The 14087-nt window shown below is 46.4% G+C and overlaps 1 protein-coding gene across 1 annotated transcript in view; it reads right to left on the bottom strand.

The window, feature by feature from the left end:
- Positions 1 to 12760, bottom strand: part of RRP12 (ribosomal RNA processing 12 homolog) — a gene marked incomplete at both ends in the record, with an annotated part of 47102 nt that extends 34342 nt beyond the window's left edge. Inside the window, 8 exons of the mRNA XM_080694281.1 lie at positions 2624 to 2751; positions 2834 to 2972; positions 3662 to 3778; positions 3966 to 4071; positions 6020 to 6096; positions 8796 to 8879; positions 10967 to 11196; positions 12622 to 12760. Of these exons, the coding sequence (XP_080550407.1) occupies positions 2624 to 2751; positions 2834 to 2972; positions 3662 to 3778; positions 3966 to 4071; positions 6020 to 6096; positions 8796 to 8879; positions 10967 to 11196; positions 12622 to 12760 (1020 nt within the window). The remainder of the gene's footprint in view (positions 1 to 2623; positions 2752 to 2833; positions 2973 to 3661; positions 3779 to 3965; positions 4072 to 6019; positions 6097 to 8795; positions 8880 to 10966; positions 11197 to 12621) is intronic.
- Between the last annotated feature and the right edge of the window lie 1327 nt (positions 12761 to 14087).

Genomic DNA, 14087 nt, shown 5'->3' on the forward strand with positions numbered 1-14087 from the left:
CCTGAACCTCTGACAGCCCCACACTCAGACTCTAAGACTGGTAATTTAGTAAAGACATGGTAGCCGCTGAAAAAAACTATAAACAATGTAGGGAGTAGTACTGTAAATCAATGGTAAACCGTGCTTAGCAAGCACAAGGCCCTATGTTTGATCCCTAGCACGACACACACACAATAGCAATGAAATAGACCATAGGTCTTTTTTTTTTTTTTTTTTTGCAGGTCTAGGAATGGAACCCAGGGGTATTTGACCTCCAAGCCACACCCCCTGCCCTATTTTTTTTTTTTTTTATTCTTTATTTTGAAACCAGTTTCACTGAGTTGCAGAGGGCCTCACTAAGTAGCTGAAGCTGTCCACGAACCGCGATCCTCTGGTCTCAGCCTCCCGAATACTGGGATTACAGGCGTGCACCACCACACCCGGCTCGATCATAGGTCTTTTTCTTTTTTCTTTTTGTGGCACTGGGGACTGAACCCAGGGAAATTCTACCTTTGAGCTACACCCCTAGCCCTATTTTATTATTTGGAAACAGGGTCTCACTAAGTTGCTGAGGCTGGCCACAAATCTGTAATCTTGTCTTGGCCTCCCAAGTATTGGGATTACAGGTGTGTGATACCACACCCAACTTCTCTACATATTTTAAATGTATGTTTCTTTACTAAAGAAAGAATATACAGCCGGGTGTGGTGATGCACACTTGTAATCCCAGCATTCAGGAGGCAGAGATTGAAGGATTGCCGTTCCGCAGATAGCCTCAGCTACTTAGCGAGGCCCTTTGAAACTCAGTGAGACCCTGTTTTAAAAAATAAAAAGACTAGGGTGTATTCATTTCGAGTCACCCCCCTATGCCATTTTGGCATGGGGCTGTATTTCTATTTTCTGTATTTCTATCTTTCTAATAAACTTCTTTAAATCTTCAAAAATAAATAAATAAATAAATAAAAATAAAAAGATTAGCCCAACGTGGTGGCCCAAGCTTGTAATCCCAGTGCTTGGGAGGCTGAGACAGGAGGATCGACAGGTTCAAAGCCAGCCTCAGCTACTTAGTGAGGCTCTCAGCAACTTAGTGAGACCCTGTTTCCAAATAAAATAGAAAATAGGGCTGGGAGTATAGCCCAGAGGTAAAAAGCCCCTGGGTTCCAACCCCAATACCACCAAAATAAATAAATAAATAAATTAAATAAAATAAAACAATAAAAAGACCAAAAAATTGGGCTAGGGGTATAGCTGGGATCCACCCCCAAAACCACAAAAAAAAAAAGAAAAGAAAAACAAAAAGGGGATATGCAGCCAAGTTATCTTGTACTGCTTACTTTGGAAATGAGATTTGGTAAAAATAAGCTTTTTTTTTTTTTTTTACTTTATATACCCCTGGATGATTTTTCCCCTATAAACAATGACCATGTAATAATATAAAACTTAAATAAATATATAAATAATGTAAGAGAACATTCAAAGATTTACAGAATTGTGCTAAAACAGTAGAAATACAGAGAACTGATTTGGGTGTGTGAGAGGGGTCCTGGGGACTGAACCCAGGGGCATTCTACTTGAGTCTAGACTACCTCTGAGCTATACTCCCAGCCCTATTTTATTTTTTACTTTTATTTATTTATTTTTGCAGTACTGGAGAGGGGTATTCTACCTCCAAGATGTGCCCCCAGCCCTATTTTGATTTATTTATTTTGAAAAAGGGTCTCACTGAGTTGCAAAGGGCCTCACTAAGTAGTAGCTGAGGCTATCCATGAACCATGATCCTCCTGTCTCAACCTCCCAAATGCTGGGATTACAAGTGTGCACCACCACGCCCAACCTATTTTTTATTTTTCTAAACCGAGTCTCAGCTGGGTGTGGTGCTGACACAGGAGAATCACAGGTTTGTGGCCAGCCTCAGCTACTTAATGAGGCCCTCTGCAACTTAGTGAGACCTTCAAAATAAAGACTAAAAAATAGGGCTGGGGTTGTAGCTCACAGGTAGAATGCCCCTGGGTTCAGTCCCCAGTACCACAAAAACAAAAACAAAAAACAAAAAAAAAACAAAACAAAAACCCCAGGGTCTCACTAAATTACTGAGGCTGAACATAAACCCGTGATCCTCCTGTCTTAGCCTCCCGTGTACTGGTATTACAAGCATGCATCACCACGCTCAGTTCAGGGAATCCTTTTTAACCTGTCTCTAAAGCTATTATATTCAAGTGTTACAAAAGGTATAAGGTAGAAATAGCTGTGGCTCTGGCTGTAGAGCCGAGGGGAGGGGAAGGTGATGCTCATTCTGACCTCACCTCTAAGGTTAGCCTCCAAGTGAAGCAGGATGCTGAGATGGCCCAACCTATCCCAACACCACAAATGACACAGTGTCCTTGGTTTTAGTCTAAGAGCAGGGTCAGAAAAAAAAGGCTCCAGGTCTCACTTTCTGTCTTGAGCAGGGTCACACTATACCCAGGCTGGCTTGGAACTCCCAGACTCAATCAATCCTCCTGCCTCTGCCTCCCGAGTAGCTGGGACTCATGAGCACACGTCACCATACCTGGGTCCAGGTCCTGCCTTTGGCCTGACCAGTGAGTTCCCCAATTGCCCCAGTCGTGTCTCCCACCCTGCCCGCCTTCCCGCGGCCTGAGCTCACCACATGGCTCAAGGTCATGACGCGGAGGAGGGTCTCGCTGCAGCTCTTCACCAGGCCTTCCGGGAAGCAAGGCAGCGTGTCCTTGAGCAGCGTCAGCATGTGCAGGGTGGTGGTGGCCTCCTTGGAGCCTGAAAGACAAAGGGGACTTTACTATTATTCCTCCACCAGCCACCACTTCCCACCCACCTGCCCTGGGCCCGGCTTCCCCACCTCCAGACTTCTCAATCTCCTGGATGCAGAACTTGGCGGTAGAAACAGAAGCAGGGTGGTGGGCGTGGGCCTTTTCACCAAACATGAAGTCACTGCCTTTGAGGACCGAGCACACTCCATGCTGGGCAGCCTTCCGGATCTGAGGAGCAAGGAAAAGCGAGGCCATATCAGTACTCCACCAATATTTTGGGTACTCAGTACAACTACCAACAGCAAATCTGTTTTTTTTTTTTGCTGTGCTGGGGACTGAAGTCATAGCCTTGCACATGCTAGCCAAGTGCTTTACCACTGAGCTACGTCCCTGGGCTTTATTTTTTATTTTGAGGAAACTTGCTAAGCTGCCCAGGCTGATCTTGAACTTGCGATCCCCGTGCCTCAGCTTCCCAAGTCACTGGAATTACAGGCATGTGCAATGTGCCCCACTCAGACTTATCCCTATTCTACAGTTAGGAAGCCAAGGTTTAGAAACATTAAGTAACTTATCGAAGGTGACACCGCAGTGGTGAATCCAGTATTCATCTCAGGTCTGTGTGACTCCAGAACTCCCTCCAGCCCCACGATGCCACCCTCCCCGCCAAGAGAGAGACATGTTGAGACAGATGTGTTGACAGGACACGGACTGAAGAGGCACTAGGGAGACTCTGAAGGGCCTGGCAGTGAGCCTCCTGCTGGAGAGACTGCCCCTCACCTTCTAGCTCTAAGTGCCGAGGCCACAGAAGCTGGAGACAGAGCCTCAGGCATAAGCCTAGTCCTCAGGGCCACCTCCCCAGCCCCACTCCTACAGGCCAGCCTCCCCATCCCATTTTCTGGAGGGCCTGGCAGTCTCACCTTGGGTTTAGCATGCACAGTGAAACTCAGCAGCCCATGGTACACCTGAAGGGTCACAGGGTAGCCCCAGGCCTGCAGATCTTGCTTCCGTAAAAGGGTGGCCAGGCAGGAGAGCACCTTAAAGAAGAAAGTTAGAGTCCTTCAGCTCCAGCAGCCTTGCCCAGGAAGGGAGAACCCAGGTTCTCATCAACTCCACAAAATCCCAGAAGGATCTGCCTCAGGATCCATGGAGTAGCTAAATCCCTCTCAGGAGCGTCAATGCTTGAATTAAATCAGATAGGCTCTAGAAGACAAAGACACTTACCCATCGGAGAGCAGAGGTGGAGCCGCTGCTGGCCTGGGCTGACATGATATCCATGAAGGCTTTGGAAGTATCAGAGAACTTCTTAATAAGCACAGGGCTGGGAACACTGCAGGGAGGATAGAGATGGTTATCCCAGAGGGGACTCTGAAGAGCAGGTGGGGCAGGCCCCAGTGGCACAAAGGAGAAAGCTGGACCAAAACCCAGCTTGGTGAACTGGCAACAGGACAGCTCACTCTCCTGACTGAGGTCAGAATGCTTTCCATGATGCCCTAGCTCCCAGCTTCCCTCACCGTCCCCACCACCCATTCTCTTGTATCCACATATAGCCTGGTGCCAACATTCCAGCCCACTGCTCCTCTACCACGCCCTGCTCCAGGGATGCCCGTCCCAGGCGCCAAAATTCACTCAGTCCAAGCCACCCTCAGAGCCCAGTGTCGCAGAATGCTACAGACACCCAAGTATCTTCTTTAAAAATTTGTATTTTATTTTTAAATTTCTAACTGTGGCGCCGTGCATGTGGGGCATGCTTGTAATCCCAGTACTCGAGAGGCTGAGACATGAGGATCACAGGTTTGTGACACCAGCTTCAGAAACTTAGTGAAGCCTGCTGTATTTCAGTGAGATCCTGTTTCAAAATAAAGAATAAATAAAGTAGGGCTGGGGGTATAGTTCAGAGGTAGAATATCCTTGGGTTCAATCCCCAGTGCCACACACACACACACACAAAATCACCTTAGCTGGGTGTCATGGCGCACACTTGTAATCCCAATACTTGGGGAGGCTAAGATAGGAGGATCGCGGTTTGCTGCCAGCCTCAGTTACTTAAAGAGGCCCTCTGCAACTTAGACCCTGTTTCAAATAAAAAATAAAAAGTAGGGGTGGGGGGGTAGCTTGGAAGTAAAATGCCACTGGGTTCAATTCCAGGTTCTTAAAAAAAAATTTACTTCTTTAACCATTTTGAAGTGTACAGTTCAGTAGTATCGAATATAAGCACATTATAATACACCCAATCTCTAGAATTTCAAAAGAAAGTCATCCTTAGCCAGGTGTAGTTGTATACCTTTGTATTCCAGAACTTGGGAAGCTAAGACAGGAGGATCACAGGTTTGTGGCTAGCCTCAGCTACTTAGTGAGGCCATTGCAATTTAGTGAGACACTGTTTCTAAATTAAGAATAAAGCCAGGCTGGTGGAGTACACTTGTAATCCCAGTGTTTGGGAGGCTAAGACAAAGGGATCTCACAGGTTCGAAGCCAGCCTCAGCTACTTAGTGAGGCTCTCAGCAACTTAGTAAGACCATGTTTCCAAATAAAGTATTAAAAAAAAATAGATCTGGGAGTATAACCCAGAGGTAGAAAAGCTCCTGGGTTCCCCAGTACAAAAAAAAAAAAAAAAAAAAAAAATTAAGAATAAAAAACAGGGTTAGGGTGTAACTCGAAGATAGAATGCTCCTGGAAAAAAAAAATTATATATATATATATATATATATATATATATATATATATATATATATATATATATATATATATATATATATATGAGATTCGGGGTATAGCTAGGAGGTAGAATGACCCTGAGTTCCAACCCCAGACCTGCCAAAAAAAAAAAAAAAAAAAATCAAGTCATCTTGTTAAAAATAACAATTCCCCTGAATGCCTCTAAGTCAGAATCCTGCCCAGGTGGAACGATACGGCAGCACATAAGGAGCCTCAGTTGGTCCCAGACAGCCAGTCCCTATCATCCCTGCCAGCCAGGGTCCGCCTCTCACCCGTCACGCAGCACACGTTTATGGGGAAGCTGGCGCTAAACCGCTAAACCACTCATAGACAACCTGCTTCTGGGTTGGGGGTTTCGTATGTAGCAGAGCAGCTCCTTTGCTGCCATCTATTGAGTCAGCCCTCAACACAAGGGCTTACAAAAAAAAAAAAAGGTAAAAATAAAAAAATACAAAAAGCAAAACAACAACAACAAAAATCCCCTGATCCTGTTCCTCCTGTCCACATTCCCTTCCCCCTCCACAGACCTGGCATCCAGGCAGGAATCGGGCACGACTCACCGCTTCAGGACAAGGTTCAGTAAGTAAGCTACAGCAGCCAGCGACTCTGGGGTCTCCACTGCCTCCACTGTCGTCATCTGAGGGCAGATCAAGGGAGTGCACCTGGATAAAATGTCCCACTTCCAAACAGCAAAGGGAGAGGGGAATCATGTGCCCTGCAGACGGGCTATGGCCAAGAACCATGGTGTCAGAGCTTCAAATCCTGGCTTTGCGAATTTATGACTTGGCCTAGTAACTTAATATCTGTGACTCAGTTGCTTCATTTGTAAAACAAAGATAAACCAGGGATGGTGGTGCATGCTTATAAGCTCAAGGTGAAACAGGAGGATCTCAGGTTCAATGATAGCCTCAAAAAAGCAAAAAACAACGTTAAGCAAGACATTACAGCAAGACGTTAAGCAACCTAGTGAGACCCTGTTTCCAAATAAAAAGTATAAAAAGCTGGAGGTATAGCTCAAAGGTAGAGTGTCCCCCCCGGGTTCAAGCCCTAGTACCTCCCACACACATAAGGATAAAATCAATGACACACCAAACATAGGGCGGTGGTCCTGAAAGATGGTACCACACAGTGATGCTCCAGCAGCTTGGTCTGCACACACTATGTAAGGTTCACAATGATGAAACTGCTAAACAGCGCCCAGAAGATATCTCTGTTAAGTGACACTGACTATGCTACATGCCTTAGAAGTTGCTTGAGGGTTAACTCAGTATGTGTAAAATACTAAGAATACTGCCTGTCACAGGAAAAAAGGCCAATATTGCCATCTAATTTACTTCTCTGTACATATGAGGACAAAGTGTTACTGAGGACTGAACCTAAGGACAGTCTACCTCTGAACTAAACCCCAGTCCTTTTTATTTTTTATTTATTTTTTGGTGGTACTGGGGGTGGAAGCCAGAGGTTTTCTACCTCCAGGCTATACTCCCAGACCTATTTTCTATTTTATTTGGAAACGGTCTCACTAAGTTGCTGAGAGCCTCACTAAGTAGCTGAGGCTGGCTTTGAACCTGTGCGATCCTCCTGTCTCAGCCTCCCAAGCATGGGGATTATAAGCGTGCGTCACCACGCCCGGCTTTTATTTTTTATTTTGAAAAAGAGTCTCAGCCAGGTGTGGTAGCACACACTTGTAATTCCAGTACGTGAGAGGCTGAGACAGGAGGACCACAAGTTTGAAGCCGGCCTCAGCAATTTAATGAGGCTCTCAGCAACTTAATGAGACCCTGTTTCCAAATTTTGGGAAAAAAAAAAAAAAATAGCCAGACGTGGTGGCGCACACTTGTAATCCCAGGACTTGGGAGGCTGAGACAGGAGGATCGCACAGGTTTGAAGCCAGCCTCAAGTACTTAGTGAGGCTCTCAGCAACTTAATGAGACCCTGTTTCCAAGTAAATTATAAAATAGGGCTGGGGGTGTAGCCCAGAGGTAGAAAGCCCTGGGTTCCACCCCCCCAATACCACACACACACAAAAGCCCCCAAAAAATAGGTGTAGGGGTGTACCCAGAAGGTAGAAAGCTCCTGGGTTCTATCCCGAATATAAAACACACACACACACACACACACACACACAGAAACAAGGCTTTGCTAGGTAACTAAGAGTCTCATTATGTGACTGAGGCTTGTCCTGAACCTGAAATCCTCCTGTTTTAGCCTCCCAAGTACTAGGATTACAGGCTTGTGCCACCACACTCGGCTTACTTTGATTGGAGCAAAGGTCAGCAAATCGTTTCTATAAAGGGCCAGATAATAAATAGTTTAAGCCAGCTATAGTGGCTCACACTTGCAATCACAGTACTTGGGAGGCTGAGACAAGAGGATTGTGGGTTTGAGACTGGCCTCAGTAACTTAGCGAGGCCCTTTGCAACTTAGTGAGACTCTGTTTCAAAATTAAAATAAGGCGCAGGCTTCTAATACCAGCATTTGGGAGGCTGAGATAGGAGGATCATGGTTCAAGTACAGCCTCAGCTACTTAGTGAGGCCCTTTGAAACTCAGTGAGACCAAGTTTCAAAATAAAGAATAAAAAATAGGGCTGGGGATGTAGTTCAGAGGTAGAATGCCTCTGGGTTCCATCTCCAGTACCACAATAAATAAATGCATACATAAATAAATAATTGGGCTGGGGGTATAGCTAGGAGAATGCCCCTGGGTTCAATCCCCAGTACCACACACAAAAATAAATATAAAAATAAAATAGAAGCTGAGTGTGGTGGCGCACAATTGTAATCCCAGCATTTGGGAAGCTGAGACAGGATCGCAGTTCAAGGACAGCCTCAGCTACTACTTAGTGAGGCCCTTTGCAACTTAGTGAGAACCTGTTTCAAAATAAAGAATAAAAAATAGGGCTGGGGGTAAAGCTTGGAGGTAGAATGCCCCTGAGTTCCAACCCCAATACCACCCCCCCAAAAAAAAAGAAAAGAAAAAGAACAGGCTATGGACGAAATTCTCAGCAACTTAGTAAGACTCCCAAGCAACCTTGCAAGACCCTGTTTTAAAATAAAAAAATAAAATATACTGGTGGTAGAACACCCCTCGGTTTAATTCTTATTAACAGAGAGAGAGAAAGGAAGGGAGGGAGGGAGGGAAAAATAAAAGGAGGAAACACAGAGGAGTAGACTTCTGTTTTAGGAGGAGAATACCATCAGCCTTATCTAGACACCTGAGAAAGAAAGAACCATCGTTCTTCTCTGTCCCACAGGCCAGGGGCACCTGTCTCTCTCTCTCTACAGCCGGAGTAACCTGCTATTCTGAACATCCACCCCCAAAGCACACCCACTTACCAGAGCAGCAAAGTACTCCGTCTCTGTCTCCTTCCCTCCCTGGGAGCGTATGACCTCAGTAACAGCAGCCAGAACAGCGCAGATCTGCAGAGGAAGAATACGCATGAGACGAACCCTCAACCTAACCCCAACCCAACTAGTCTCCTTTCTTTTTCCTTCACAGATTAATCTCCTCATAAATCACAGAGACAGACAAGATGAAAGCATGATTCAGAGTTAGGGCATACACCACAGGGCCTAGCACACAGAAAACTCCAAACATGGCTGCTAAGATTCCATGTCAAGGGCTCTGTTTCTTATGGAAATATCTGCATTAGTGTGTAAAGATTTATGCACAACTGTGTTCACTGCAGCAATATGCTGAAACAGCCGAGCAGCCATTAACAGGGGCTTAATAACATGCAATTACTTAACAGTAATAGAGTTGGGTTTTTTTGGGTGGTACTGGGGTTCCTGGAAGCCCTTCTACCTCCGGGCTACACTCCCAGACCTACTTCATACTTTTTTTTTTAATTATTTTTTTATTTTATTTATTTATTTATTTATTTTTTGGTGGTACAGGGGGTGGAACCCAGAGGCTTTCTACTTTCGAGCTATACTCCCAGACCCACTTTATATTTTATTTGGAAACAGGGTCTCACTAAGTTGCTGAGACCCTCAAAAAGTAGCTGAGGCTGGCTTCGAACCTGTGTGATCCTCCCCATCTCAGCCTCCCAAGTACTGGGATTACAAATGTGCACAACCACGCCCGGCCAGTGATAGATTTAAGCCAGGCATGGTGGCACCTGCCTGTGATCCCAGTACTTGGGAGGCTGAGACAGGAGGATAGCAGGTTCTTCTTCTTCTTCTTCTTTTTTTTTTTTTTTTTGCAATGCTGGGATGGAACCCAGGGGGATTCTGCCTTCGGGCTACATTCCCAGTCCTAATTTTTTAAAGTCTTTTTATTTTTATTTTATTTTGCGGGTCTGGGGATGAAACCCAGGGGCTTTCTACCTCCAGGCTATATTCCCAAACCTGCTTTCTATTTTTTTTTTTTTTGGTGGTACTGGGGGTGGAACCCAAAGGCTTTCTACCTCCGGGCTATACTCCCAGACCTTTTTAATATTTTATTTGGAAACAGGGTCTCAGTAAGTTGCTGGAAGCCTCACTGAGTAGCTGAGGCTGGCTTTGAACCCATGCGATGCTCCTGTCTCAGCCTCCCAAGTGCGGGGATTACAAGCGTGCGCCACCACGCCCGGCTCTGCTTTCTATTTTATTTGGAAACAGAGGCTCACTAACTTGCTAAGAGCCTAAGTAGCTGAGGCTGGCTTCGAACTTGCAGGATCCTGGGATTACAAGCATGTGCCACCATGCCCAGCGTTATTCTTTATTTTGAAACAGGGTCTCACTGAGTTGTAGAGGGCCTCACTAAAGAAGCTGAGGCTGTCCGCAAGCCACGATCCTCTGGTCTCAGCCTCCCAAATGCTGGGATTACAAGCGTGCATCACCACACCTGGTTGTCTTTTTATTTTTGAAATAGGGTCTTACTGAGTTGCAAATGGCCTCACTATGTAGCAGAGGCTGTCCGTGAACCATGATCCTCTGGTCTCTGCCTCCCAAATGTGGGGATTACAAGTGTGCAACACCACACCCGGCTGGATCGCAGGTTCTTGGCCAGCCTCAGCTACTTAGTAAGACCCTTTACAACTTAGTGAGATCCTGTTTTAAAATAATAGCTGGGCATGGTGGTGCACACTTGTAATCGCAGCATTTGGGAGGAAGGAGAATCGCAGTTCACGGACAGCCTCAGCTACTTAGTGAGGCCCTTTGCAACTCAGTAAGACCCTGTTTCAAAATAAAGAATAAAAAAATAGGACTGGGGGTATAGCTCAGAGGTAGAATGCTCCTGGGATCCATCCCTAGTACTGCAGAAAAATAAAAATCAAAAATAAAGAATAAAAAATAGGGCTGGGGTATAGCTCAGAAATGTCCTGGGTTCAATCCCCAGTACCAAAAAAAGAAAGAACCTGCCCTAGAAAGGTACTATATGCAAGGGACATAAGGGTAGTAGTGATGATACATCTTCCAGAAATACAAAAATACCAGCTGCTGTCACCAGAGCTAGAAGAAAATAAAAGGCACAAGTCTGGCCCCTCCTCGCTACCCCACATGCTGCTCAACCTCCCAGCTACCTCCTTGTGGGCAGCAGAGTTCGACTCCCAAAAGCGCTGCACTTTGCTGAAGGTGATGTTTGTACAGTCTGAAAGGCCACTCAGGAAGGTGCCTGAAGACTTCTGAGAGAGAGGCAGCTCTTCATCTTCTTCCATGGCCCCCTCAGAGGCTTCGCTTTTGCCCAGGCGCAGGGATCCTGACTGCAGCTCATTATGCAATTTCACAGCGTCGATTGTCAGGTCACTCTTTCCTGAGAATCAGAGGCACAAGATGAGGTCCCCAGCTTGTACCCAAACTTCTTTTGTTGATTGTGTGTGTGTGTGGGGGGGGGGGGTGCACACGCCTGTGTATTACTGGGGATTGAACCTAAGGGCATTCCACCTCTGACTTACACTCAGCCCTACTTTACATTTTTATTGTGAAACAGGTTTTCACTAATTGTGGAGGGCCTCCCTAAACTGCTAGGGCTGGCCACAAGCCTGTATTTGTCCTGTCTCAGCCTCCCAAGTACTGGGATTACAAGTGTGCGCTACCACACCTGACTCCAAACCTTTTTGTGTGTGTGTGGTATTAGGAGTCAAACACAGGGGCCTTCTACCCTCCAGGCTATACCCCCCAGCCCTATTTACCCTATCTTATTTTGTGTGTGTGTGTGTGTGTGTGGTACTGAGGATGGAACCCAGGGGCTTGCTACCTCCATGCTATAATTCCAGACCTATATTATATTTTATTTGGAAACAGGGTCTCACTAAGTTGCTGAGAGCCTTACTAGTAGCTGAGGCTGGCTTTGAACCTGCGGAATCCTCCTGTCTCAGCCTCCCAACAAGCCACCACGCCTGGCTTCCCTTTTTTTTTTTAGGGTCTGGGAATGGAACCCACCCAGGGGCATTTGACCTCCAAGCTACATCCCCTGCCCTATTTTTAATTCTTTATTTTGAAACAGGGTCTCACTAAGTTGCGGAGGGCCTCACTAAATAGCAGAGGCTGTCAGTGAACCGGGATCCTCCGGTCTCAGCCTCCCGAATGCTGGGATTGCAGGTGTGTGACACCATGCCCGGCCTGGCTTCCTATTTTATTTTTATTTGAAAACAGGGTCTTGCTAAGTTACTGAATGCCTAAATTGCTTAGGCTGACTTCAAGCCTGTGAACCTCTCGTCTCACACCTCAAACAGCTTCAAAACTCCTTTTGACCCACAGAACAACCCTGTGAAACAAACCAGCCTCGTCCAGATCCCCAAACCACCAGAATGAATTCTGAACACAGCCTGCCTCGTCAGACTATGTCTAAAACTTAGAAAACCAAAGAAAAGGAATCCTTCAAGCGAAAGTTTGTTTGTACCAATGGCACAAGCACTGGTGGGAATCACCTCGGAGCTACATTCAGGGGTCCGGGGAAATACACAAAGATGAAAACTTCTATAAAAAGCCACGAAAGCTAATTATAGCCATGCGCCTCAACTCGGACATTTGTGATAGCATAGACAAGTCATTTCCCCCGCGGTGGCGGGTTTCTGCATCTGTCAAATCGGAAAGCAAGACCTTTACAGTTAACTCCCGGTCCGACATTTTAAAAGATGAAAGCCCCAAAGCCTGGGCCCCCGACTCTCGAAGGCCCCAGACTGTCCCGGCCAGAGCAGGCCCACTGCCGGCCGGCTCGGGTGGGGTTCCAACCTACCAGAGGGCCGGGTGAAGAAGCGGCTGCGGGCAGCCTGACGGTGGCGGGTGATGGTGGGGTTGCTGTCGCTGCTGTGGCCTTTCTTCCAGCGCTTCAACTTAGCCGAGACGCCAGAGGGCAACTTCCCCGAGCGACCCATGTCGACTGCACCCCGGCCGGCAGTGAGCTTAGAGAACCGGCTTCCAGTTACGCAAACACAAGCAGAGAGCGCACGTGGGTCTCCAGCCGGCTTTACTTCCTCTTCCTCTGGCGTCACTTCCGGTTCGCGGCCGTTGCTATGGCAAAACAAGCAACATCCGGTTTTACCTTTCAGGTCTGTCTGAGTCTGAAGGCGCTCTGAGATCTGTTGCTAGGGATGGAGTTCTGTTGCTAGGGATCCTCTGGTCTTCTTCTGCAGGGAATGTTCTCTGCCTTAAGAGTGTAATTTATAAAACTCGAATTCCAAGCGGAGCGTCATGGTGCACGCCTGTAATCCCAGTACTTAGAAGGCTGAGACAGGAGGATACCTGGGTTCATGGCCAGCCTCAGCATTTTAGTGACACCCTGTTTCAAAATAAAAAATAAAGCCGAAACCGGGCATAGTGGCGCACGCTTGTAATCCCAGCATTTGCGAGGCTGAGACAGGAGGATAACGGTTCGCGGACAGCCTCAGCTACTTAGCGAGGCCCTCCGCAATTTAGTGAGCCTGTTCCAAAATAAAGAATAAAAAATAAGGCAGAGGGTGTAGCACGGAGGTCTAATGCTCCTGGGTTCCATCCCCAGACCCACAAAAAAGTAAATTAATAAATAAAAATTAAAAAAATAAACGTGGGCGTGGTGACTCACGCGTGTGGTCCCAGATTCGGGAAACTGAGACAGGATCACGGTTTGCAGACAGCCTCAGTTATTTAGGTCCCTTGCAACTCAGTGAGACCCTGTTTCAAAATAAGGAATAAAAAATAGGGCTAGGGGTATAGCTTGGAGGTAGAATGCCCCTGGGTTCCATCCCCAGTATCGCGATAAATAAATAAATTGAATTAAAAATAAAATAGAAGCTAATCGTGGTGGCCCACGCTTGTACTCCCAGTACTTGAGAGGCTGAGAAAGGAGGTTCAGGGATTTGCGGACAGCCTCAGCTTCTTAGTGAGGTCCTCTGCAACTTAGTGAGACCCTGTTTCAAAAATAAAGAACAAAAAAAATAGGGCTGGCGGTATAGCTCGGAAATAGAATGCTCCTGGGTTCCATCCCCAGTACCGCAAATAAATAAATAAAAATAAGTAAATAATATAGAGCTGAATGTAGCTACGAGATAAAATGTCCTTGGGTTCAATCCCTAGTGCCATAAAAATTAATTAGCTAAATATTAATTAATATAAATGGGTCTAGAGCCAGGTATGGTGGGGCACACTTGTAATTCCAGCACTTGGGAGGCTCAGCCAGGAAGATCGCAGGTTTGGGGCCAGCTTCAGCTACTTAGTGAGGCCCTC

This window comes from Muscardinus avellanarius (genome assembly GCF_963383645.1).
Source record: "Muscardinus avellanarius genome assembly, chromosome: 4".
Taxonomy (NCBI): domain Eukaryota; kingdom Metazoa; phylum Chordata; class Mammalia; order Rodentia; family Gliridae; genus Muscardinus; species Muscardinus avellanarius.